Source organism: Larimichthys crocea, chromosome VII (assembly GCF_000972845.2).
Source record: "Larimichthys crocea isolate SSNF chromosome VII, L_crocea_2.0, whole genome shotgun sequence".
Classification (NCBI taxonomy): Eukaryota; Metazoa; Chordata; class Actinopteri; family Sciaenidae; genus Larimichthys; species Larimichthys crocea.
Genome location: NC_040017.1, coordinates 21,004,757 through 21,029,161, shown reverse-complemented (window position 1 = coordinate 21,029,161; position 24,405 = coordinate 21,004,757). Strand labels below are relative to the sequence as shown.

Sequence of the window (24,405 nt, the reverse complement as noted above, 5' to 3'; positions counted from 1 at the left end):
GGAGCAACGTTTAACAAAATAAAAGCATGCCTGTAACGCGACAAAAATAAAACAGATAACCGACGCTGACAGGTGAATAAATAAATAAAAAACAGACACAAGCACAGACCACGAGTGAAGCTGCAAAAGAAACTGAACCTCTTTTATTTGGACTGTCAATGATCCGACGGATGATTCACACTTCAGACCATTCACACATTATGAGAGTAAAGTAAAGTAAGCATGGGATGCCAAACAAACAAAAAAAAAGGTTCATTTAAATATTAGAAAGTGTCTCCCACAAATTGCAGCTGGCATAAATTCATCAAACTGCTGTTATTATTATTTTTTTTAAAGTATACCATTTCTGTTGCACTTCACTACAAATATCAACCCTTCTCTTTGGCTTTTGTAGACGTTTAGAGGAGGACAGTCACTTTCTACTTTGATTATGTGTTCAGAGAAAACAAGGACAAAAAGGGGGATGCCTATGGCTGAAAAAAAAAAGACACAAGCACAGACCACGAGTGAAGTTGCAAAAGAACTGAACCTCTTTTATTTGGACTGTCAATGATCCGACGGATGCTTGCACTTCAGACCATTCACACATTATGAGTGACAGTAAAAAAGTAGAGTAAGCATGGGATGCCCAAACAAAAAAAAACAAAAAAAAAAGTTCATTAAAATATTAGAAAATGTCTTAGAGGGGGAGTCATCAGAATTAAATATAAATTGTACAAGACAATATATATATGCAATGTAGCCTACAGCTGGCTGTATTAATTCAATTATTAAGCCTGGCAAAGGGACATCAACAATGATCTCTGGACCACTTGGTATATAAAGTCTCCGTATGACACAGGCTCTGTACCTCCTAGTGGATGCTTGGTGTGTGAAAATACACAAGGCTGAACTTATGAAGTGCATTGCCCCAAACTCATTTCACGCATCACTGGAATGTAAACATGGAGTAAACATATTCCTTGGCCTGTTATTAGTGTTCAGTTTACTCATAATCACATAATCTGTGGCTCAGATAAGCGTCGTCATCTCCCCCTGCTGCATCCTCACTATGCACAGACACTTGCAGAAAAAAAATCTGCTGCATTGTACCTCTGTGTCTGTTGGCGGTAATACGTAGGCTGTCCAAAAAGCTAGAGGCTATGAAAAGGACAATCTGAGCCATGTGTAACATAACACAATTATTGATATACAATATAGTGAATGGTTAAAAATAAGAGAGCCAAGTCTTAAAGGTGTCAGCATTGTTAACTCACAGAAGTCCTTTGCGGGCATGAGTGTGATGCTTTTTTTTTTTTTTTTTTGCTTTTTTTTTGTAAGTCAGATCTATCCGAGAGCCCGCTCTGAAGAAATCCATGACTAGAATACTACTCAAGACCATTAAATTCAACATACTGAGGATGCTGGAGCTGTGCATTTTCAGGCACCACATGAACAGTTTTCTTTTTTTTTTTATCAGGACATGACAGCTAACAGTTCAATCACAAGGCCAGGAAAGCTGTTCTCTCTTGTCACCGCATGACCAGAAAAGCAGGCGTTACATGCCTCATACAGATATCACTTGGAGAAATCTACCCAGACTCACGGGGGGAGTCTGTGGATTGGGAGGGAGGGTAGAAGGCTTTTGTTATCAGGCTCTACCCCGGGCCACCTCATGTGCGAGAAGGCGTCAGTTCTTTAATGTGTGTTACATAGTGAGACAATGGAGTATTCATGACATCACATAACATGAATCGGGAATTATCCCAGAGAGATGTAAACAGTGACATTTAGGCGATATAAACATACAACATTAGTTGCAAGATTTCTGCTCTCTAGCTGTTGGTGACACTGGACACCATCAACCATCATGTCCTCTATCTACAACAGTGCTGTATTAGTGTGGCAAAACATGCGATTATAGAAAATAAGCATAAGTTATCAATATCAAGGGAGAGTAAAAAATACAATTGGAAAAAGATATCTGTAAATAACCATCTTTACTAGAGAGACCTCCTATGGCTCTGCTGAAATAAAATGTGAATGGTTATCCCTGCCTCATGATGCAACCAAGAGTGATCCAAAAGTTAAGACCATATTACACATACATGCACCTCCGCTCTGCCACATTCAAAGACAGAGGCTGTATAAGACAGTTTTTGATTCAACACTGATACCACATGATAATGTTAGGGTTTTGAGACTGAAACACATTGAGACACAAACAGAAAATATGGACATCGTCAAGCACCTTGAAAAGTATGATTCATCAAATCGTCACGTTGGCCATTTGAGGAAAAGAGGGCACTGCGAGGGTGAGGCGCCGCGCTCCGGAGCATTTATTACAAGATCAAGCTTCATTTTCCAGAGCCAATCATAAGGGGGCCAGAGGGTTGAGACGGGGTTTCATTTAGTTTTCTCACCCAGCATTAGAGTGTAAATTGAAAACACTCAGGCCTCCTTCGCTTTTATCAATTCAATATCAAATCAGCTCTCGCACAGTACAAACCTCGCCAGCCCTTATTCACCCCTCTGGGGATTCCTCGGCACAAAATGAGATTCATCATCATTTATGTAGTAGGGCATAAAATAACAGACAAATTGCAGCTGGCATAAATTCATCGAACTGCTGTTCTTTTTTTCTTTTCTTTTTTCTTTAAAAGTATACCATTTCTGTTGCACTTCACTACAAATATCCTTCTCAAATTAACAATCGCACAACCCTTCTCTTTGGCTTTGTAGACGTTTAGAGGAGGACAGTCACTTTCTACTTTGATTATGTGTTCAGAGAAAACAACCGAGACAAAGGGGGGATGCCTACGGCTGAATTACAAGCTTTTCGTCAATTCTTTTTGCTCCTCGATTTCTCGCCTTTGCCACAAATACATATTCTTTAGAGAGGACACAAAGAACCAAGGAAAGCTGTCTAAGTTTTTAGCCAACACAAGCCCTCACTAGCACTAGTTACAGAACAATCAAGGTGGCTAGGAAGCGTTTGGTATCTGTGTATCAACACCTGTCTGCAAGTGGGACCTCTGTGAATGTATTCATGGGCCAATTTCAGAGATAATTTCGTAAAAGTGCCTTTACTTCTGGCTGGAAATTTTCTGAATCTACACGATAAGTGGGGACAGGGGCTGTGTCTGTCAGTGTGTTCTGGAAGGAAGCCTTGCTCCAAGGCAGGCGGAAAAAAACAAAGAGTAACTCATAGGGCAGAACCCCTTTAAGACAGCACCAATCCACCGTTTTTCTCTCAGACCACGGCAAACTGAGCCTCTGCACATCATGTCACAGTCCTGCAGGTGACACGGAGCAGTTTGCTTCTTTTTCTTTTTTGTTTTCCTCTGTCCTGCAATATAATAATCATCTGTATTCCATTTTTAATAAACTTAGTTGTATATAATAAAGTACAAAAATATTAGAGAACATATACACAGTTTTTTTGTCATTTTGTAGTGACTGCTTTGCCTGGTTTTCTTAAGCATACGTATATCTTTGTGCTGGGTGATGAGGAACTTAACAGGCCTCAACTGAAGTGTATTTTTCCTTTCTTCTTTTCATATTGTTGACGTCCGGTCTGTTCCATCTGAGGAGGAGATTGGAAATAAATATGGTTCAAGGCATTCACAATCGTAAAAAATATACTGCAGCATTCACATTTCATCCTCAGTTCACTGTGGGAGACTTCTACTCCCTTTCCCTCCTTTCCCCCAGGGGCATAAAAAGTTACTGATGCCTTTTTAAAATGTGTCCATAAATTCTGGCATTCATTTCAGGCTCTTCATGCACTTCTATAGTATCAGAATCAGAAATACTTTAATAATCCCAGGAGGAAATGCATTATATAATAGGCAATGAACTTATTCTGGATTAGATGGATTTATAGATGTTGCTCCCTCTACAAGTCGGGTCAAAGTGCATACAAGATCCTCACAATTACTTTGGAAGTACTTCCTTTAAAACATGCAGCTGCCACAGCTGTGGTTGTAGAAAGAGAGACGAACTTGGCTGAACGCATTGTTAAACATGCTTTCAGACTGTACACGCAAACAAAAAAGACATCAGTGTCGGCCTCTGAGAAAGAGCAGGAAAACTAAATTCCATGTGACACATAAAATAATTCATGCAGCCGAGACGCCTTTCAGCCACAGAACACACAGGATACAGTGAAAATAACACAGAGCTACTGAGACTTCAGTTTGTTTGATGCCAATACAGCATCTGATGCTCAGAGGTAGTCTGCGTCTCCCCTCTCTCCGCAGCCCCGACTGTGAGTTGACTAATGATATTGTATAATTTAGATGCAATTAAATATTAATAAACAAATAACACAAATGAAAAATGAATTCTAAAAGTCAACAGACTTCTTCATCTTCATTTGCATAGGGGGAAGTTGTGTGAGAACAACTCTGTGTGCATTCCTGTTCCCTGATGTAAGAAAACAGTTCACAAAATCCTTTCCTCTCGTCGCATAGTTGTAATATAAATAAGGAAATGTTTAGTAGTTGTGTGAGGTCTGCCAGACTCTGGCCTCTTTAGTACCAGGCTGCTGAGGACACTTACCCCCTAAGGCATGCTCTGTCATACTGAGGCACAGTGACTCCAGCGTGGGGTTGATCTCCAGGTCAGCACCTGGAACTTGGCATTCTAAAGGAAAGAGTAAAATAAATCTGAGTTTGGGGGAAGATTAAGGTTTATATTACCGCCAGGATGGCCATGAAGTTTGTTTTTTTTCATACTCTGAAGTTACAAAAGCAATTCTATTTTTCAGATTTGCCACTTGGAAAAGAACAATTGCCACCATCAGTGTGCTTTACATAAGAGACAAATACCCAGTTCACGTGTGCTGAAAAATTACAGTTGTTATGTTACAGATAATTCTTTATAATATAAGAATAATCTAAAGAACCAGGCGACTGATACTAAATGCATCGAGTAGTTCTGTTGTTAGCCAAACAAACAAGACAAGATTCAACATGTTGAATGTGCCGTTAATCCAACTGAAGCCTGCTGACACTGCAAAAAACTACAGCCTGTAGCCTGTACACACTTTGTACAGTTACGTTTAACCATCATTGGTGGACTGTATGTCATTGATGAGTTTGACCTATCAAACTGATGGCAGTAGTGCACCCACATGCAGTTTTACAATAGATCTGATCATTAAAATGAACTTGAGAGAACCTTTAAGGGATGTTATGAATTTAATAAAATGGGCGAAGGAGGAATTATTTGGAAATGCTTTCATCATCTGGTCACTTGATGCAACAACATGATGCAATGTGACGTAAACGTAGTCCGACTGAACACACTGGTGAGGTGAAGTACCTCGTGAAAGGAGAAACGCCTCCACCATCCTCTGTTCTGTTTGTCTGTGTTCGCAGCACGAGTCACAGCTTACGTTTCGCTCGCTTATAATCAAGAATGTGATTTGTTTTGAGGCGTAAAACTGCAATCTGTCTCAACAGAACAGGATACTGACATGATGTATGGGAATACTGATCTGGGGAACACGGTGTGAATGAGCTTCAAAGTACACAGGCCAGCGATGTTTGAGTGACCCCGAAAAATAAAGCGTTTAATACCTTTGTTTTGTCTCTAAAGTGAGGAATACATCTTTGAATGCATGTAAACTTACAGTATCTTAGCTATTTTATGGTCCACTTTTATGTTCCCTTTTATACTTGTACACGTTTGATCCCTTGGTTTACTTTAATCTGTTACAGTAGTCTACGATGGTTTTACAGCTGAGGACCTGTGTTGCAAGTCATACCCTCCTGCCTCTACCAGTGTTTGCTGTCTGCTTCTATATACTGCCGTAATGAAACGAACACCGAGATGACACAACGTACATGGTGAGGCGTGTGGGTGCCAGACATGTCAGGTCTACTAACTTGAAGTGTGGTTTATGTAGAAGACGCAATGAAGCAGTCGTGGTGTTAGAATATAACATTGCTTCTCCGCCGTTGGCTGTCACTGTATTAATAACAGCTGAACATACTGTTCACACACTGTAATGCACACATGATTTAAGGCTTAAGTTTGAAATGAAAAAAGTATAATACATGATGTCTGTCCAGTCTTTTGGTCTACAGAAATACTGTATTACTCATGTTTTTGGTTTTTCTATACTGTATTTCAGAATGTATCAGAGCACCTAATGTCGCCGGGTTCATACATCTGTTTAAGTTATAAGCGTTTCACACACACAACGCTCCGTTATGGAAATGTCTCATGATGACTCCGTTGAAAAATGGCAGGATCGTTACAGATGAATTTACAATGTCTGTGTGTGGCATCTGGCACGCGCAACAAGGCAACCAAAAGGTTATGTATATTGTACGAGGTGACAGATTGTTTACTGCAACATGCAGCTAAGCCATCTTGTTATTTTGTCCTTGGCGCACACAGAGAGTGAGAGAACAGCTCTCTGTGTTGGCATCTGACCAAACAGGTAATTCTTTTTTCTTTTTTTCTTTTTTTTTACATAAATTGTGTAGCTTATGCTGCTCACAGTCAAATCTGCTACTTCTAACTAATCTCCATTCATCCACTCCACTCATTAAACATTTTCAATTTAGCTCAATCATTTGACTTTAAACTTTACTTTAATGTGAGATTAAGCGAGGCGAGACTGGCAGGTATAAGTAACATTTTGAATTTGAAATTCAGCAAATCAAAAAAGGTAAACAAGGACAGGGACAGACTGTGGCAATGAAGAACAAGAGAGGCTTGACCGCATTCAATACCTTGCTGCTGGAACATGAGCATGGTTTGTGGGGAAGTGTGGACAGGGAGTGAGTGGGTCCGCTGCACGGAGCTGCGACTCTGACTTGGCATGCTGTTACTGCCCCCAGGGTTGGCAAACCACAGGTTCTACGGAGGGAAAAACACAAATTGTCATTATGGAAATGCCACTCATCCTGGGAGGCTGACATGGTTCACTTATGTTTCAGCTAAGTGATTCAATAGAATCCCCTTTGAGCGATGATCATGATCAATTCATATCAAAACACCATGCCCCCTAACCCTTTGTACTGTCTTGCGATTATTGATTAAATTGCTAAACTCTCCTGTTTTTTTCCCTACTCGTTTTCCTGTTGGGACAAATGTTTACAAAAATCAATTATGATTCTGTCAGCACGTCATCATGCGGGTCAATACTTTCAGACATAGTAAATGGAGACAGAAAACTGACAACACAAACCTGCGCTGAAAATTCTTGAGGCTAAAAATATAAAGAGTCAGGTTAATTTATCGTTCTTCTTTAACTCACAAAAAACCGTACTGTCCAATTTCAGCCAAGCTACATGGCACAAACTGCCGCTCAAATGCTCATCCAATGACAGGAATACTGACTTGTCTACCCTGGCCTGCCAGCGCAGGACTAGTGAGTGTGTGGCGTGGAGATGCTCCCCCGATCCCGCTGGGACTGAGAAGACCCATGCGCCCGGCTGGGAGTCCACGGGGGGTCATCTGGAACTGCCTCTGGCCCCGCCGCGCTACACCTCCGCTCACAGATCCTGCTGTGGGGAGGGAGTTGGACCCATAGGTCCAGCTGGAGTAAAAAGAAAACAAACACACAAAAAATGAACATATGTCACTCAGAGTTAAGAGAACTGTGTGTTTCACTGTTGAAGCTGCTTCACATGAAATGATACTTGTTGATTTAAATGAGGAAGAGAGAGTGAAAGAGAGAGAGAGAGAGAAAAGGGAAGGGAGTGGAGAGAGAATCAAAGTAAAAGTAACAGTAGGGAAGAGTGCAGGAGGAATGTAACACTCAGCTGGTGTGACATCTCCCCTGCTAAAGAGGGAGATCAAAGGTAAGAGAGGGCTTGCAGAGTCTTCACCCTTTCTGTCGGTACACAGGCATGTCCAGCATAGCTTTCCGAGGGAACAGGCGGAGCAGTTTCAGGACCTGCTGCTTCCAGGAGACCAGCCTTTTCTTGTGAGTTTCTGAGAAAGCCTGACACATAGAAAGAGAAAAAGGGTGGCAGATTTCAAGAGAGCATTAACAGTTTTCTTCTTTATTTCAACATAATATTGATATTTTGTGTGTGTGTGTGTGTTGTAAAACCAGCATTAGGCGTGTTTACAAAAACCTAACACACAAATGCATGCATACTAATGACTTTAATATGTTCGAATGCAGGTTCACCTCGTGTATCAGACACTTCTCAATGAGCTGAAGGTAACAGCTGATATTCTCCTCATCTGGTCTTGACACAAGCAGCTGGGTGCACACTGAAAGAAACACAACAAGCCAGCGTTTATAGATTTATGCCTATCGAGTATATCTGGATCTGTGGACATGGACCAAGCATCTGTAAGTAAAACATCTCACTCTTACCTTTGCCCATGACGCGGGTGAACTGTCCAGCAATGTCGCCGTCTGAGATGGGTGTGGCTGGGGAGTCTCCATCGCAGGGAGGTGGGTTGTGGGACTGGAAGCTCTCTGAGCCCGGCTCTTTGTCTGCTCCTGTTTTTGTAGCTTCAGAAGAGGAGGCTGTTTCCGGAGTGGTGGCTGTGTCCGGGGCAGTCTGTGCTGCACTGGGTGGGCTGTAGGCCTTGATGGGTGTGATGATGATCTGTTGCAGCTCTTGGAGGGCGTTACGCAGGTTTCCCCCTTCCAAAATATCCTGCCACGAGATGACAAAATCAGTGTCGCATGCTGTATAACTTTCAGAAGGTACGTGGGTTTAAGGGAGATGTTGTGAGTAGCTGTAGAGATGTGGATTTAAGCCTCAGGGAAAGCAAATATCAGCCTTATTGAAATATCTTTGCGGAAGACACAAAATCCTCACTGGCCCTCGTCTGTGTCTGTTTTTGAGCCAACAAGCAGAACAGGAATTTCTCAATTACACTAAATCAAGTGTCGCATGACAACACGCACACTCAAGCACATTTTGGATCAGCACGAGTGGAAATGCGTAAAGACAAAATACTTGTTTTTTTGCATAAGAAGAACATAATCATCCCGTCTGAATTACCTTTTCTAAAGACTTGAGCACACTCTGCCTCTCTCGCAGTTTCTGGATACTCAAAGCAATCTTATGCCGTGCTCCTTTGGTGACGTTCTAAAAGAGGAGAGGGAGAAAAGAAGAAGATGGTATGAGCAAGCAGGCGAGTCATTTCTTGTGGGAACACTGGGTATTGTATACAGTTACTAAATAACAAACCTAATCACCACTTGTTTCATTAAAGCCAAGGGGCAGAAGGCAAAATCGCAACATTTGTATGTGTGACTGCTTCGATATAACTGTGGGGTGCGATGCTTAATTTCATGCCTCATTGAGAGTTGATGTATCATCAGGTTTGAGGACAGTAATGTTCACAATTGATAAGGAGGGTGGAATAATCAAAGCCCGGTCGTAGCGTATGTAAAAGGGAAGCTTAAAAACCTGCGACTCCAGGTGCTGCTCTGTAAGAATCATCATCTCCTCGTAGGTCATCTGGGAGAAAAGTGATGCATATTTATGAAGGCGGAGACTCTTTAACCATGCGGGAACATCTAAAGCAAATACACAACAAAAAGGACAAAAAAAAGGTATTGTTAGATTTCAGCTTATATCACCACAGCTGTTGGCTGTGTATGGCTTTTATCAGAGCCAAATGCCGAGGGCGCCCTTGGCTCATTTTGGTAATGAACTCTGACCTTTCATGCCACTGCCATCCTCCTGGAACGTGTTGCGGCTGCCCTGTTCTTCTGTCTGCTCGCTGCCTGAGGAGGCTACGCTGCTCTGGGGTGAAAGGGGTGCGTGATCTGTTGAAATGAAGTTCTGTCTGCCCCCTGCGTCATCCTGGCTAATCCAGTCAGAGCCACATGCCTGGGGACTGGAAGGTATAACGGACATGGACTTCTTTAGAGGGCTCGGCTGCATCTGTCCAGCCAGACCTGGAAAGAGAATATATGAGGTTAATATATGAGGAACGACAGAAGTTCCTGTGAAAGAAATTAAAGAAATGTTAACAGTGTTGCTCTCCCACAAACATTACCTGTGTTATTGCTGTTGATCGGAGAAGACATCCCGCCTGGGAAAGGCATGTGTCCGTTCTGGCCTGCGGGAGACGTGCTAGATGAAGGGGACTTGTCGTGCCAGGCGTGGCCAGGGTCCAGAGCCTCAGCAGAGCTGGGCCATTCATCTGACCCCTGGCGCGGGTGGTAAGGGCTAGATGGGGCCCTGGGTGCATAGCCACTAGATAGGTGTTCCTCCAGGTGGTTTAGCCACATGGCCAGAGAGGTGCGGTCATCCAGTGTGGTGGCAGGGTGGATGAGAGCGTAGGAGAGCAGCTGTCTGCTTTCTTCCACAAACAGGCTACTCTCGATAGTGTGACTCAACACCTTCTGAAGCAGCTTCATGTACTCACATTTGGCCTCGCTGTTCCGCGGCTGCAGCAGAGGCAGATGGGACAGCAGCAAGGACACAACCTTCTCCTTTGGCTCCTGATGCCACTGGCTGACAATTGCTAATGACAAAGGACAAACAGAGAATTGCACCAGCAATTAATCTTTGATTACCGGTTTCATATACGCCCTATTCCATACTTAGGAAGAGCTGGGACTAAAAGTGTTTGATAAACAGAGATAATCATATAAGAAAACACTCAACAAACTCCCAGCTACCTGCATTGTTGGCCTCAGCTTCTAGGATGTGGATCTCTGTGCAGTCTGCCAGCCAGTGTTCAAGGCAGATGTGTAAGAAGCGAGCTTGGGTGCGCGACACCCTCTTCAAGAGGGACAACAGTGCCACCGTCTGTTCACACTCATTCCAGCCCTTGAACCAATCTGTGAGGATACCTACCTGGTCTCGGAACATCATGGCGTGTCTCCTCTGTAAGGAGAACAGGAATGTGTGTGGATGGGGAGAGGGGAGGGAGGGGGGGCGGGGTACTGAAAAGAGACTGTTCTCTCAGACACAGACAGGATCAGTCTCACCCCGCACAGCGGGGTCGTATTTGCGACAGTCCTGGGATCCCCTCAGACTGGACCGAGGGGCCCTCACATGGTTCAGGTGCAGAAGGTACTGCAGACGGGGGGATGCCGTGCGGATTACTGGGAAGATGTCTCTTATAAAGTGAGGCTGAAAGTGCGTCTCAGTTGTAGTTGGTAACGACACAAAGCGGTAAAGCTTTTTTTGTTTTCACTCTGGCATGTTCAGGATCACATCATCCGTGCCCTATTGAATCAACAGACAAAGAAAAATCTTAGATGACATAAATCAACCACACTTTCATATTTAAACAAGTGAACAATGACAGATTATGTCCATCTATTCATCCCACAGGCGTAGTACAGTCCATCAACAATCAAGATTTTCACGAAGCAGCTTCAGAGACGTGCAGGTAAGCAGGATAATATATAAGACATCATTGGCACACAAAGGACAAGCATGCATTGTATGATACACAAATAATTGCTGGAGTGATAAGAAAAATGACATCAAACTGGACTTCTAGAACTTTTCCACAGTTACAAAATGGACTACGTGTGCATATTTCAGTGCAAAATCATAAGAAATATTGCAACAAATGTTGCAATCATATTCCTGAGAAACTCGAGTGTGAGCCGTTTACTGTAAGGGGTGTCATACGAGGTAAGCTTTTAATAATAAACTTAACTCGTATCGATCTTGCTCATACTACTTGAGTCATTTCATATCGATAAAGGCGCAAGCGACTCTTACAAGGCGTGCCAATAAAGATAAGAGTCCAAGTTCAGTAATGCTGGATTATTATTTAATACATAACACTGAAATAAGCTCCTGGGCAAAGAATAGTGTCGTTGCCACTCTGTGTTTAATAGTTATGATAAACTAAGTTTCATGCCTGCTGCATGCTAAAAACTACTAACCCACCTGTAAACACCATGAGCTATATATTTCTGAATCAAGAGCAAACCTGTGTGTGTGTGTGTGTGTGTGTGTGTGTGTGTGTGAGAGTGTGTGTGTGTGTGTGTGTGTGTGTGTGTGGCTATAAGCTCCAGTCAGCAGACTGTTGTTGTGATAATCCCTGCTGGCTTTATTAAGTTGAAACAGGGCTGACACATTACACCCGGCACCGGCCTGGCATTGGATAGCGGGGTTTGTTTCAGTGAGGTCAGACTACAAGACACATTGTGGACACTTCGGAGCAGAAGAAGTATCACAACAACAAGATGTGGCGATGACTCGCTTTGAGTTCACCAAATATCACGTGACTAACCCCCCTCCCTCCCAAAAAAAACAGGCCTCATCAGAGAGGTTTAGACACAATAAAACAGACAGAAATATCTATAACCTGAAAAACAATCAACCTTCAAAACAGACGAGTACCGAGGATAAAAGTGACATGATATAAAAAAAATAAAAAAAAGAGTATTGTAACGTAAAGTGACCATAGTGTAAGAAATATTGCAAAGAAAGTGACCAGGATACAAATAATAATATTATTGTAAGAGTAAGACACGCATGCATGATATTCTTGTCAGCCTGCTTCAGTATTTAGCTATTCTTATAATAATACAAGCAAACCACAGCAACCAAAGCTACAAAGGAAAAAAAAACACTTGTGTCATGACTGTCTGATCGTGGTCTCAGATTAAAACCCATCAACACCAAACAGCTGCTAATAAAGGGACAGATACACATGTCATCACACTGTATGATAACAGCTAAAAACTCAGGTCATAATCTACAGTCACTGCACATTTCTCCTTTCTTACTTTTGCACCAAATCAACAGCTGTATACACTTTTGTACAATACATTTGCTATTTAGATATTTTATCATGTATAGTTTCTTCTTTATATTTTTATCCTTATGTTGTCTAGTGTCACTGTGTGTAATGCTGCTGCTGCTGCACTGTAATTTCCCATCTTGGGATAAATAAAGTATATCTATCTGTCTGTCTGACCAGCAGATGTCGCCGTTTCGGACTGTATAAAATGCTCCGAAACAACCATTTTCAACACAATTGCTTCATAGTGATTCAGTGCTTTAGAAAGCCTTGTTTCCCCTCATCATCACTGGCTTTGTTCGGCCTTCTCAGTGATGAGAGGATTCAGGATTTATAACATTACTGTTGTTCGTCTAAGCTGTTGCTGCTGCTGCTGCTGCTGCTGCTGCTGCTGCTGCCCCCCTTTCACGGCAAAGAAAATCTTAGCGGTGCAAACAGGGGAGGTTAGAAACGCAGTTTTAATCGACAGCAGGCTGTAGCTGACTCGATAAAGTTATGTGAGTTTACAAGAAGTGGACTCAGGCGGGCTTGTTGTTTACCTTTGGTCAGTTGTCACTGCTTAGCGAGCTAGGCTAAAGTGCTAATACACAGCTAGCTCGACGGGCTAGCAGGAATGCTACCGCTAGCTCCGCAGAGGCGTAGATTTCGATCCCGTAAACGAGGAGGTGTTCCCCCCGTTAAAGATACTCCGTCACGGCGGCGAGCTCCCGCGGTTTCAAACGCGTCATGTTAAAGAAGGTATGTACAAAATGTTTTAATGCGAGAAAATAAAGAAGAAGTGGGTACGCCTGGAGAGAAATCTACTTCGATTTTGAGTTGACGTAAGACGTGCGTGCAACGTCATCGCAACGTCTGGACGGCACGTAAGCTTTTTTTTTTTCTTGTCACCCGCCCACAGTCTGGTAAAGGCCCCCCACCCTGACGTCTTTTTGCGTTGTTACCATGGATACAGTCACATGTAATACATATGAATCAACAAATTATTAAATAATAATAAAAAAAAAATTATAATATTTGTTGATTTTTCCTCCCCAATTAATAATTAATTTATCAAAATTCTCTGTCAGAAAATACTGAAAAAAAAGGCCCCCACCCTGACGTCTTTTGGCGTTGTTACCATGGATACAGTCACATGTAATAAATATGAAACACGATCATCACAAGGCTTTTGTTTACAATATTATATTATAACTTAGCTTCTTCTGTTTTTCTTTATTATTATTTAATAATTTGTTGATTTTTCCTACCAATGATAATAATTAATTTATCTAATTTTTCTGTCAGAAAATACTGAAAAAAAGGGCCCCCAACCTGACGTCTTTTTGTGTTGTTACCATGGACACAGTCACGTGTAATAAATATAATAATAATAATATAATAATAAAATAATAATATAAATAAATTATATTCATAGGCGCCTTTCTGTCCCCACCGCACCTTACATATAGAGGTAGCAGCAAATAACAAAAGAACCATAAAAGTATCCAATTACAAGTACAACATTAAAGACAGGTTAAAATTAATTCAAAGTGTTAGTTTATTAGTTTAAATATGAACACAACATCAGAAGGCTTTTGTGTTTATTATTATATGTCTTTCTATTTTTTTTTACGGTGAGTAACTTAGCCACTTCGTTTTTTTTTTATTATTATTATAATTTGTTGATTTTTCCCCCAATGATATTAAGTCATAAGTTCATGTCATTTATTTTATAGCACATTTAAATACACAAGACATTGCCCAAAGTGCTGCACAACATCAAAACTAAATAAATACATTAGAAGGAAGATTTTTAATAATATATAAAACAAGCTAAGACAAATTAGCAATTACATAGAGTAATGGATAGTCATAAATACTGTGACATAAAATAATAATTTATCAATTTTCTGTCAGAAATACTGAAAAATCTAAATTCATATTTATGACTTAGACTTAGACTTAGACGGACTTTACTGTCATTCAACTGCACATTCACCATGTACATCTGAGCGAGATTTTGTTGCAAGGCTCTGAACAAAAAAAGAAGACATAACAGTATAAATATAAGTATATGAAATATAAAATAGAATAAAATATAAAAAAGAACAGAACAGATAATAAAAGACTCTTTACAGAAATGTAGCAGCTAAAAGAAAGTTATAGTAGCATCAGGATGTTACTGTAACAGTGAATAGACAACAGACTATTATTATTAATATCTTGCGATTTGTTGTATTTTTCTAGTATCTTTTAACTTGTATGTATTTTTATTTTATATTTCATGTATATTGTCGTTTGCACCAGAGATATGAGGGAAACACTATTTCAATTCTCTGTATGTCCTGTACATATGGCAACATTTGACAATGAAGTTGACTTGACTTGACTTGAAGTCTAAGAGGATGTCCTCAAATTACTAAAAGTTACAATGATAAGAGCAACAACTAATCCTCACTTTTTAGAAGATAGAAGAATTAAAGTCATGATGATTTTTTTAATAAGTAGGCAGTGTAAAGTTTATTATATATATATATATATTAATAGTGAATGAGAGTGTAATTTCAAACATAGCCTTAGTTTGAAACTATAAATGAACAAAAACATTTTTGGATTATGGATTTTTTGGGTCTGATAGGGTGGAGAGAATAATTTGTTCTGGCCACGATCAGTTGTCACAGCAGGTGTTTGCTTTCACCTCTCAGCAAAGGCAAAACACAGACAAATGTTTCCACTGCACTTGACTTTTGGTTCATTTTCCACTGCACTACACCCTCAGTGTAGGCAGAATGTAGGCAGGACTCTTTAACTGTCTGACATCATCTTCAACACGACACAACACAATAACCCCCTTCACTTCAGCAGTTGGGAAACAACACACAAGCTATACTTTGGTGTTGACAAGCTGCAGCCTTTATTCACTGACAAACTGCCACCTACACTGTACATACTGCTAAACTGACAACTCACAATTAACCAATTAAATCAAAAGTATCAATACTTTCAAAACTTCTTTGATACAACATGCTTAAAACAATAATATTTTAAAATCTTATCATTCGATTGTATGCCAAGTATTAAAGATAACAGATCTACAACCAGATATTCAACCCAAGGTTTAGTATTAGTCACTTATGGCTCTGTTTTTTTGGATTCAAGGACCTTTTCGAGCTCCGAAAGTTCCCATTTGATGGCCTTCATCACATTGCAAGTGATAACAATAGGCAACCTATTGTAAAACTTATTCAACCTTAAACAGTGGAAACATGGATCTCTTCAAGTTAAACACACTCTCTATCATTCTAAGGTTCATAGGTTTGTATATGTAGGTTTTCCTCCTTGCGTAACATAGATGGTCAGGGAGAGAACCACATTTGGCTGAATTTGCAGACTGCAGTCATGTGTATTTGAAAACAGGAAACAGAACTGCAAGCTGGAGCTGTGTGTGTGCCTTCCTCTTACCATCTTAGGAGGATCGTGACTATCAATAGTTGTCAGCCAAACCATTAACCAAAGCAGAGTGACCCGGAAGACAGAAAAAGACCCTTTGACAATGGTAGGTGATGCACTTGCTTGTTGAAAGATTTTTTTGTTTGTTTTACAAGATTTGATTAACTTTTGCTTATACGTATTTGTGTAATATATATTTTTTAGTTTGCCATTGCGACACAAGTCAACCACCCCCCGCGCTCACACAGGAAACTAATTTCTTGCATCTTGTGGCAAAAACATTTCCTGCTTTAAATATATCAGAAAGTGTTTGTTTGCAGGTTCTCACACATTTTTTAAATCAAAATCTCTAAACGTTTGCATGACATTTCAAGGAAAGGAATATTTCCATGACCATTTACAACACCAAGAAGTACGCTGACAGGACTGTGTGTACATACTGTAGTTCCTGCATTTCCCTCGTGGCACCAGGGTTCAAAGATGGGTGTGTGTGCAGACCTGCAAACTGTAGAGTCGTGAAAAAGGTTGCAAGAAATGAAACTAAAGTCTGGTGTGGTAGTTTGAGGGTCTCCTTGAAGATTTTAATAAGCATGAAATATTTTGGACCATTTACAACATAGAAAGTACATTTAAAGGATGTATATATATATATAAACAGGACTTACAATAACATATGTTCATGTATGTAAAGATAGAAGTAGTGCCAAAAATTCAGTTATCAAGACTTTGACATTTTTTGTCACGATATATATACATTAACATATACACATTTGCAAGGCACAATGGCCAGCTCCCTACATACATTTCTGAAACTGACATTGGCTGGGTGTTGCAAGGTTTTGTTTGTTCTGATGCACTGGAAAGCAGATGTCACAAGAGTTTTTAAATTCCATGAACTTTCCAGGTTTTAATGCATCCATGCAGGGTGGACAGATCACGGACTCTCTTTGTTTCCATTTCTTTCTAGTAGACCAGTCCTCGTAACTTTTTCAGAAGCACAGCAGCACCAAGAGATATTGTAATATTTGTTTGTCTGACATCATTTCAGTGGTATTTTTTTTTTCCTTTACATCATTTTGCAGTCAAGCTCTCTGGTCGTGTGTGAAGTGGAGGAAAGCCTGAAAGATAAACTAAAAAAGTTTCGATTTCGTAAAGAGACCAACAATGCTGCCATACTGAGTAAGTAACACACACTCATGATCCCACAAAACGTATCTGTAACCTGATAAACACAGATTCAAATCCCATTAGTCAACAAATATAAAGAAGCGTAATTATATTATTTATATTTCTTAGTGAAGATAGATATGGAGAAACAACTTGTTATCCTTGAGGAGGAATATGAGGCAAGTACAATTTTGTAATCTTTTCTTTGGTTCATTGTTGTTTCAAAGTCACTTAGGCTCAACTTTGTCTTTTAGGACATCTCACTGGATGACTTGAGAGATGAACTTCCAGAGCGGCAACCCAGATATCCTATCAAAGTATATTTTCAAAATCCTGCTTGATATGGTCAAAATCAATGTCTTAACTTCCTTGACGGTGCGCACATTCATTGTCTACAGCTACAAATATGTCCACGCTGATGGGAGGGTGTCTTACCCTCTGTGTTTCATATTCTCCAGTCCAATGGGTATGTAGCTACAGCATCTTAATTAAAAAATCTTAACTTCCCCTCCTAATTGACAGGTATCTACTGCCTGAAATCCAAATGTATTACAGGAGTGGATTTGTAGGGGTATGTTTGATTGGTCACTTATAGCAAAATGTGAATTTCATTTGAACAGGATGTAAGCCAGAGCAACAGATGATGTATGCAGGCAGCAAGAATCAGCTGGTTCAAACTGCAGAGCTCACAAAGGTAATTCCCCTGTCTTTTTTTAAATCTTATTTTATTTATCATTATTTTTAAGACTTAGAAATATGGTATATGGTACACCTTAGATGTCCTATCTATGGATAAGGTTAAGACACAGTTATAACCTTAGAATGAAGTTTTATATTGTTCTGCTGTACAAGAATGATGATTATACACCTGTTACATTTTTTTGTATAACTGATCTTGATTATGTCTCTCTCATTGGTTTTCCCCGATTACTTAAAAATTAGTATCTAGCTAATAATCTCAATATTGTGACCTATAGTTTATCAAATATTGTGCTCAGTCTCACATCCAGATACTGATTGGCTAGTTGTCTTCATTGGAATATCAGAGGAAGCCAATCAGGAGCAGAATTGTGGGGTTTTACCTTAACCTTTGCCTTTCTTAGTGAACAGAATAAGAGATTCACACTTTGGTGTGCAGTTTTAGATATTTTACTTCAACTCATGAGCAAAAGGTGATGCATTTATATTGTTATTATAGTTTAAATTAAATTCCTCATGTGTAGCTTTGTAGCCTTGCACTGCACATTGAATCCCAAACAATGACAATAAAAGGTATTTGTGTAACTTTAGTGGTTATGTTGAAGAATTATCACAAGAAAAACATCATCTCTAGGTTAAGGATTTACCTTAAATGGTAAATATTCCAACTGTATTTGATATCTGGACCCTAATGATTATTTTTCCACTTTTATCTTTTTATACTTTTGGATCTTTATTATTTTACCCCACACTTTATTAGCTAGGAGCTTGAGTATTGATAAGTTCATCTCTGAGCTTTTTTTAAAAACTTGATGTGTTTTTGAATGTGACGTCCTCTGCTTCCCTCTGAGGTGTTCGAAACAAGAAACGCCGATGACTTGACGGAGGAATGGCTGAAGAACCAGCTGGCATTTTTCCGCTGAATGTGCATCTCACACATATTTTTTCAGTTTTAATTTTCACTTGTTGTGCATGTTACTGCTAATAAATGATTTACTGAATGAAATCAAGCTTGTTTTGTCGGTTATGTAATGAAATCAATTATTTTAGACATGATTGTAAAATATGCTGTATCATTTTTGGGATTTAGGTTCCTTAAATCTGTTAAAGAAGAAAATACAACAACATCTGAGTTTCTTACAAAACGTCGCCTGCATTTTATTATCCGTTTCAAAGCTGTAACACAATGACATGTCAGAAGCTGAGTACTGTATTTTACTGAATGTCTTGACAGACGGAAACAAAGGAATAGTATACAAATAGCTACTGATGCACAAGTTAAATCAACAAATAAAAACTGGATTGAAGAAAGATGTCCCCAGTCCAAAACCAACGAGCATCTCGCACACAAAATTTTAATTCATAGTTGCAACTCATCAAGACACTACAGCACCAGACTGAGCTAAGATCAGAGTCAGTGCTGGGGTAACTCCTCCATGTTTGAACATACAGATGAGACTTGGCCATCACCTTCCTGTCCAGACCACAGATTTTATTCACTGTCACTGCCATCGCTGGAATCCGAGCCTCTGTCACTTCCACTTCCGCTCTGAGCCCTCTCCGAGTGGTCGCTGCTGCGGTCGCTGCGTGCTGGAGACGCGCTGCGACTCCTGCTTCCTCCTCTGTTTCCTCCTTCATCCTCGCTTCCGCTGCCCTCCTCCCCGCTGCTCCTGCCCGAGTTCTTGGGCTCGTTGTCGTTGTCGTCGTTGTCGTCGCTGTCGTCGTCGCTGCCGAAGATCTCTTCCTCGTCTCGCATTTCCCTGGTCCTCTCCTCGCCGCTCTCGCTCCCGCTGCCGCTCGCCTTCCTCCTCCGCTTTCCTCTGTCCTCGTCGTCTTCGTCTTCTTCTGCCCTTTGTTCCCGTTCTTCATCTTCCCTCTCGGATTCGCTGCCAGAGTTCTCTGCCTCACTGCCGCTGCCCTTCTCTTTGTCATCACCTGGAGGAAACATTTCAAATTCAAAATTACAGACAGAAACAGAAACTGACATATCAGTACATTTTAAGAATTGAGAGCTGCAGTGAGAGAGAATAAAAGAAAACTGACCTGAGTCCTGTATGTCCTTATCAATGTCCAGGTCTTCCTCTTCATCTTCTGGCTCATGGTTCTCCAGCTGAGCTTTACGCGCTTCCTGAGAACCACAATGAGAGGGAATCAGTCATCTGTACACTGCTACTGTCCAAGAACACACACTCATAGATAACGCTAGAACTGTTCTAGTCATTAGTTTAGATCATGTTGGAAGGTATAATCCTGTTGATAATCCTAAATCGGTTTGATAAGTGGGACAAATCCCTAAAAGAAAGAGTATAAAAAGAACTCTGACCTGGGCTTCAAGCTCCTTCTCGTTCATATCTCTGTGCTTACACACCAGCACAGCGTTTGTGGTCGACTGTGCTCCGGCCTTGGCTCTCCTCTTGCTCAGACGCACTCTGCAGGACAGAATAAAGGCCGTCACCAAACTTTCCAAAGTGCAATAATCTAAATTAACACCTGATCTAAAAATACACCCAGCAGCATTCGTTCCTATGGAAATCTCTAGTCTCTCCTCTGATCCATGACTTACCTGGTCTCAAGCTCGTTATAGTAAACACCATCTCCATCTCTGAAGATAAAGAAGTAGTTCTCCTCGTAACCCTTGCTGGCTTTGTTCTTGACGTTCCAGTTGTACTCCCTGGCGATCTTGTAATCATAACTGAAACACAGAAAATAAAAGAATAAACATTATTTATTTCCTGGCATACAATTTAAAAGAAGCTCTGTGACTTCCGTCATTTTACTTACAGATCCTCAGGCATGTAATCCATCCCCTCATCGCAGTCTCTCTTGCGCTTGCGAAGTGTTTCTTCATGGGGCAAGAAGTAGGCCACAAACTGATTTCCTTCCTCATCCATCATTCCTCTGTTATGAGGAAGAGAGCCACGCAACACAAATTAGTATTTATGCAAAAATGTTACAGTGAGAACACGCATACACACGATAGATATTCTGAAGGTACCTGATCATGGCCTGAGACATCATTTCCACTCCCGCTGGTCCTGATATGTCTTTAGGTGCAGGATCAGAGTCAAAGATGACCTGAGCACACGGGTTGATCCACATCTGGGGAAAGAGAAAGGGGAACAAAATATGATTATCACAATTCATGAAATGCCAGTTTGTCAAAGTCAATGCACTCCTGATGGTCACGTGTTGACGGTAAGTCAATAAACGGAGTTATAGCTCACCTTGAAATCGGGGAACACAGGAAGTACCTCCACAGGAGTAACTCTGGGTTTACTGTAGTGCTGTGTAATCTGAGGAGAAATAACAACGTGTTTACAAACCATACTTCATTTTTCAATACCCAACAACGCACAACGACCAAGAAAATGTCTCCACAGCAAGAGCTGGCTTGGCCCGCCTAGTTATGTGCTCACTCACCGATTTCTGTGCATCCTCAAATGTCTTCTCAATAGCAGAGATCTGGCTGTCTCTGTCCTTGTAGATCTCTTCTTCTGTGAACTGCTGTTTGACAGACACGCCGATCCTGAACACAAAACGTGTCTATGTTATACACACACAAACAAAAATGATATACATTTCTATCGTTAGGTCATTTCAAAAGTAATCACAACTTACTTGACTTCCACTTTCTCGTTGGAAACGCCGTATCTGTTGAACTCTGTCGAAATGTATTCTGTCTTTCTCATCCACGGCACCACTTTAGCGTGCTGCTGTGACCTTTTGGGGAAAGAAGGAAACATTGAAATAAAATAATCTCCACGTGAATCCACAACAGCATAAAGCTGCCCGTTTTGCAAGCCCTACCTCTTCGAACTGGATGGAGCCTGGATGTCTTCCTCCAACAGCTTTTCATCAGCAGGATCCAACAGAACTGACAGTTTAAAAAGATTTTATTCAGTCTCTACAGATATTTAAGAAAGTGTGACAGTCTCTGCAAAGATAGGGTGCGACATGTAACTACTGGAGACTTACTATTGGGATCTATGCGGTAGGTGTCTGGGTTGATGAGATCAATGGTGACCCCGAGGTCTGGTTCAGTCAGGAGCTCATGCTTGTGTTGCTTCTCTAGAGAAGTGGCTTTATACTGCACAAACCTGCCACGACAGAGAAACAAACGTCAAGCCGTGTCCACGCTCACCGGCGTGCGCTCTGTGGACGGAGAAGCTGGATGTTTACCTGTTCTGGTCGAATGGATATGTGATGAATTTGGGGTCAAAGGGGATGTCAGGGAGGCTGTTGCAGTACTTCACCCGACACACCACGCCTGACCTGTACACGACACACACAGTTTGGGTTATCAGACACATTTTCATACCTTACCACTACTTTTCAAAGTACTACACATTATATACTTAACAGCTCTAAATCTGCTTACCTCTCTGGGACAGTTCTGTGTGAGGACGGCCTGCTAAAAGACAGAGAGAGACTTGTTAGCATCTCTGTGACATACATCTGTACAATACACTGTGTGCTGCTCTTTTTTTTTAACATTCTCCTGTATCATGTTTGGATGGATACACGGATGTTGTTTGCATGTTTATTGCACGGGAAATATTATTTGCCTTGGTCTTTATTCTATTTGTGAAAATGCTCTAAACCAGGGATGTCCAAAGTACGGCCAGCGGTCAGAGTTCATGCTATGTTTTCATATTATTATTTAAGATTTATTATTTAGGATTGTCAGATACTGGATGGCTGGAAGATTTTTTTTGGTTGACATAACAAAGCATTTGAACCTCTAAGGACATTTATATTGAATTGAGCTTTAATTTGTCATTGCAACAATACAAGTACAGTACAACAAAGTTGTAAAACCAGTCTGTCCATACATATAATACTTATAATATGACAAGGAGAGGTAGACAGGACAGGGTCTGGTCGCCAGGGATACAGTATGAGGAGAGGGGAAGAGAAAAAAAAATGTGACACAAAATATGACTTTCTGAGTGTTTTTGTGAAAGAGAAGAGAGTAAGAGTGACACATTTTAAACTTAAATGCAACTTTTATTGGCATCTTTAATTTTCTAAATGTTAGTATTGTCCCGCGGGCATCATCACATTATCAAATCTTTTAAAAAGAAGTTTGAACATCCCTGAAATAAACCCTGAAAGCTGAACTACTAGGTAACTAAAGTAAACTGGGCGCTTCTCAGGGGGGCTGCCCATCACTCCACCATCTCTCTCCACATTTGCATGTCTATGAGCGCTTGTACCTTGTACTGCATGTGTGTGTCTGGGTTAAAATGCATGTCAAAATAAAACAGAGTGAAAAAAGAATTTCCCCATTGAGGGATTAATAAAGTATATCTTCTTCTTCTAAACACAGGTTGTCCTTGTCAAGTCTCTGCATGCTTCTCATGATCTTCAGCTTACAGGTCTTAAAAGTGTTTGCTGAGTTTTTAAAATGTTGTTTATCATTTGTCAAAGTAATCTGCCAGGTTACAATGTGACGCGAGCCCGTTACAACCGTAACCAACGTTACTGCGTTGCTACGTTACTGTTAGCTCGCTGGCTAACATTTAGCTGCACAACGTTGCAGGATTTGATTTGCTTTGCTGTGTTTTAAAGTTGCCACAGTGTTTTAAAGTTGCCACAGCTGACCGGGCAGACCCAGTTCAGTCCTCTGAGTCGGCGAACTGATAAATAAATAATAGGGTTAGCGCTGAATTAGCTTAGCATGGCGTTAAAGCTTGTTTGTTTGTTAACTAATAGCATCGTTAGCTGTCAAAATGATCTCATGCTGACCACTTAACATCACCTTGATAGCATTAACGACTGAGACTACATTACTAAAGGTGTAGAAAATCATTTATGATAACTTACCTGTGGCCGTCCTCTCGCTGAGCTTGTGTCTGAATCGTCGGAGCCATGTGGAGGCACCGCGCTTTGTTCGCACCAACAACAATCAACACAAACACACCCGATGATAACCACAAACCGCGCGGTGGCTACACTACACACAACTATTAACTCTAACTTCAATCAGATGTACATGCATTTTTATTTTTCTTTACCCGGCAGGACAGGCTGATGACCCGGTAACGACTCTGAGCTGTGAGGAGCTGCGGGTTATTGTGAGCGACCTCTGCTGTGGAGGAGATGAAGCCATGTGCACCTGTTTGTTTTTTGATTCTTCAGTCTGTTGGTGGTGTATGCCCTGTTATAAAAATTAGGATTATACTGGGGTGCAGATGTTTTAGCTCATATATATAGTGTGTGTGTCCTGTCTTTTGTATGTCTCGCATACCTCTCCCTTAGTTGGCCTCTGATTTACTGAGGCTGGCAGGGAGAGACAATTATAAATTAGTAGTACAAGGACAGGAGAGACAGTAGGAGTACCATGTGGATGTAAAATAAAAAAAGTGCTCATTATTGAGCAGAAAACCAACTAAAAGAATGTTATGGTGTTATCTG

The 24,405-nt window shown here is 40.7% G+C and overlaps 3 protein-coding genes across 3 annotated transcripts; 1 reads left to right on the top strand and 2 right to left on the bottom strand.

Annotated features, from left to right (window-relative positions):
* Window positions 1-1,307: 1,307 nt before the first annotated feature.
* On the bottom strand, window positions 1,308-13,548 carry samd4b (sterile alpha motif domain containing 4B). Its single transcript, XM_010736679.3, has 13 exons — window positions 13,233-13,548; window positions 10,604-11,156; window positions 9,976-10,446; window positions 9,635-9,874; window positions 9,381-9,490; window positions 8,970-9,056; window positions 8,330-8,618; window positions 8,138-8,223; window positions 7,830-7,945; window positions 7,339-7,537; window positions 6,729-6,855; window positions 4,543-4,626; window positions 1,308-3,565 (listed from the first exon to the last, which is right to left on the bottom strand). The coding sequence occupies exons 2-13, from the start codon at window positions 10,797-10,799 to the stop codon at window positions 3,537-3,539; spliced, it is 2,034 nt and encodes a 677-aa protein (XP_010734981.2). The 5' UTR covers window positions 10,800-11,156; window positions 13,233-13,548; the 3' UTR covers window positions 1,308-3,536.
* Window positions 13,549-16,075: 2,527 nt separating this feature from the next.
* gmfg (glia maturation factor, gamma) lies at window positions 16,076-18,994 on the top strand. The gene is made up of 7 exons (XM_010736678.3): window positions 16,076-16,228; window positions 17,205-17,301; window positions 17,419-17,468; window positions 17,544-17,593; window positions 17,673-17,755; window positions 17,910-17,983; window positions 18,840-18,994. The coding sequence occupies exons 1-7, from the start codon at window positions 16,226-16,228 to the stop codon at window positions 18,909-18,911; spliced, it is 429 nt and encodes a 142-aa protein (XP_010734980.1). The 5' UTR covers window positions 16,076-16,225; the 3' UTR covers window positions 18,912-18,994.
* Window positions 18,995-19,117: 123 nt separating this feature from the next.
* Window positions 19,118-24,069, bottom strand: paf1 (PAF1 homolog, Paf1/RNA polymerase II complex component). Its single transcript, XM_019266397.2, has 14 exons — window positions 23,815-24,069; window positions 22,367-22,399; window positions 22,168-22,260; window positions 21,964-22,085; window positions 21,796-21,862; window positions 21,607-21,708; window positions 21,409-21,514; window positions 21,213-21,281; window positions 20,984-21,087; window positions 20,770-20,886; window positions 20,552-20,680; window positions 20,312-20,417; window positions 20,032-20,116; window positions 19,118-19,923 (listed from the first exon to the last, which is right to left on the bottom strand). The coding sequence occupies exons 1-14, from the start codon at window positions 23,859-23,861 to the stop codon at window positions 19,481-19,483; spliced, it is 1,623 nt and encodes a 540-aa protein (XP_019121942.1). The 5' UTR covers window positions 23,862-24,069; the 3' UTR covers window positions 19,118-19,480.
* Window positions 24,070-24,405: the final 336 nt, after the last annotated feature.

What these genes read in the sequence shown, in the direction of transcription:
- paf1 (XM_019266397.2), bottom strand. Translation starts at nt 23,861, where the DNA reads ATGGCTCCGACGATTCAGACACAAGCTCAGCGAGAGGACGGCCACAG. An exon ending in CTGTGTTCCCCGATTTCAAG is followed by an intron (nt 21,088 to 21,212) that starts GTGAGCTATAAC and finishes CTCTTTCCCCAG; the next exon opens with ATGTGGATCAACCCGTGTGC. An exon ending in TATAACGAGCTTGAGACCAG is followed by an intron (nt 20,418 to 20,551) that starts GTAAGTCATGGA and finishes TCTGTCCTGCAG; the next exon opens with AGTGCGTCTGAGCAAGAGGA.
- gmfg (XM_010736678.3), top strand. An exon ending in CAACAATGCTGCCATACTGA is followed by an intron (nt 17,302 to 17,418) that starts GTAAGTAACACA and finishes TATATTTCTTAG; the next exon opens with TGAAGATAGATATGGAGAAA. An exon ending in AAACTGCAGAGCTCACAAAG is followed by an intron (nt 17,984 to 18,839) that starts GTAATTCCCCTG and finishes CTTCCCTCTGAG; the next exon opens with GTGTTCGAAACAAGAAACGC.
- samd4b (XM_010736679.3), bottom strand. Translation starts at nt 10,799, where the DNA reads ATGATGTTCCGAGACCAGGTAGGTATCCTCACAGATTGGTTCAAGGGC. An exon ending in CACCCGCGTCATGGGCAAAG is followed by an intron (nt 8,224 to 8,329) that starts GTAAGAGTGAGA and finishes TGTTTCTTTCAG; the next exon opens with TGTGCACCCAGCTGCTTGTG. An exon ending in AGAAGTGTCTGATACACGAG is followed by an intron (nt 7,946 to 8,137) that starts GTGAACCTGCAT and finishes TCTATGTGTCAG; the next exon opens with GCTTTCTCAGAAACTCACAA.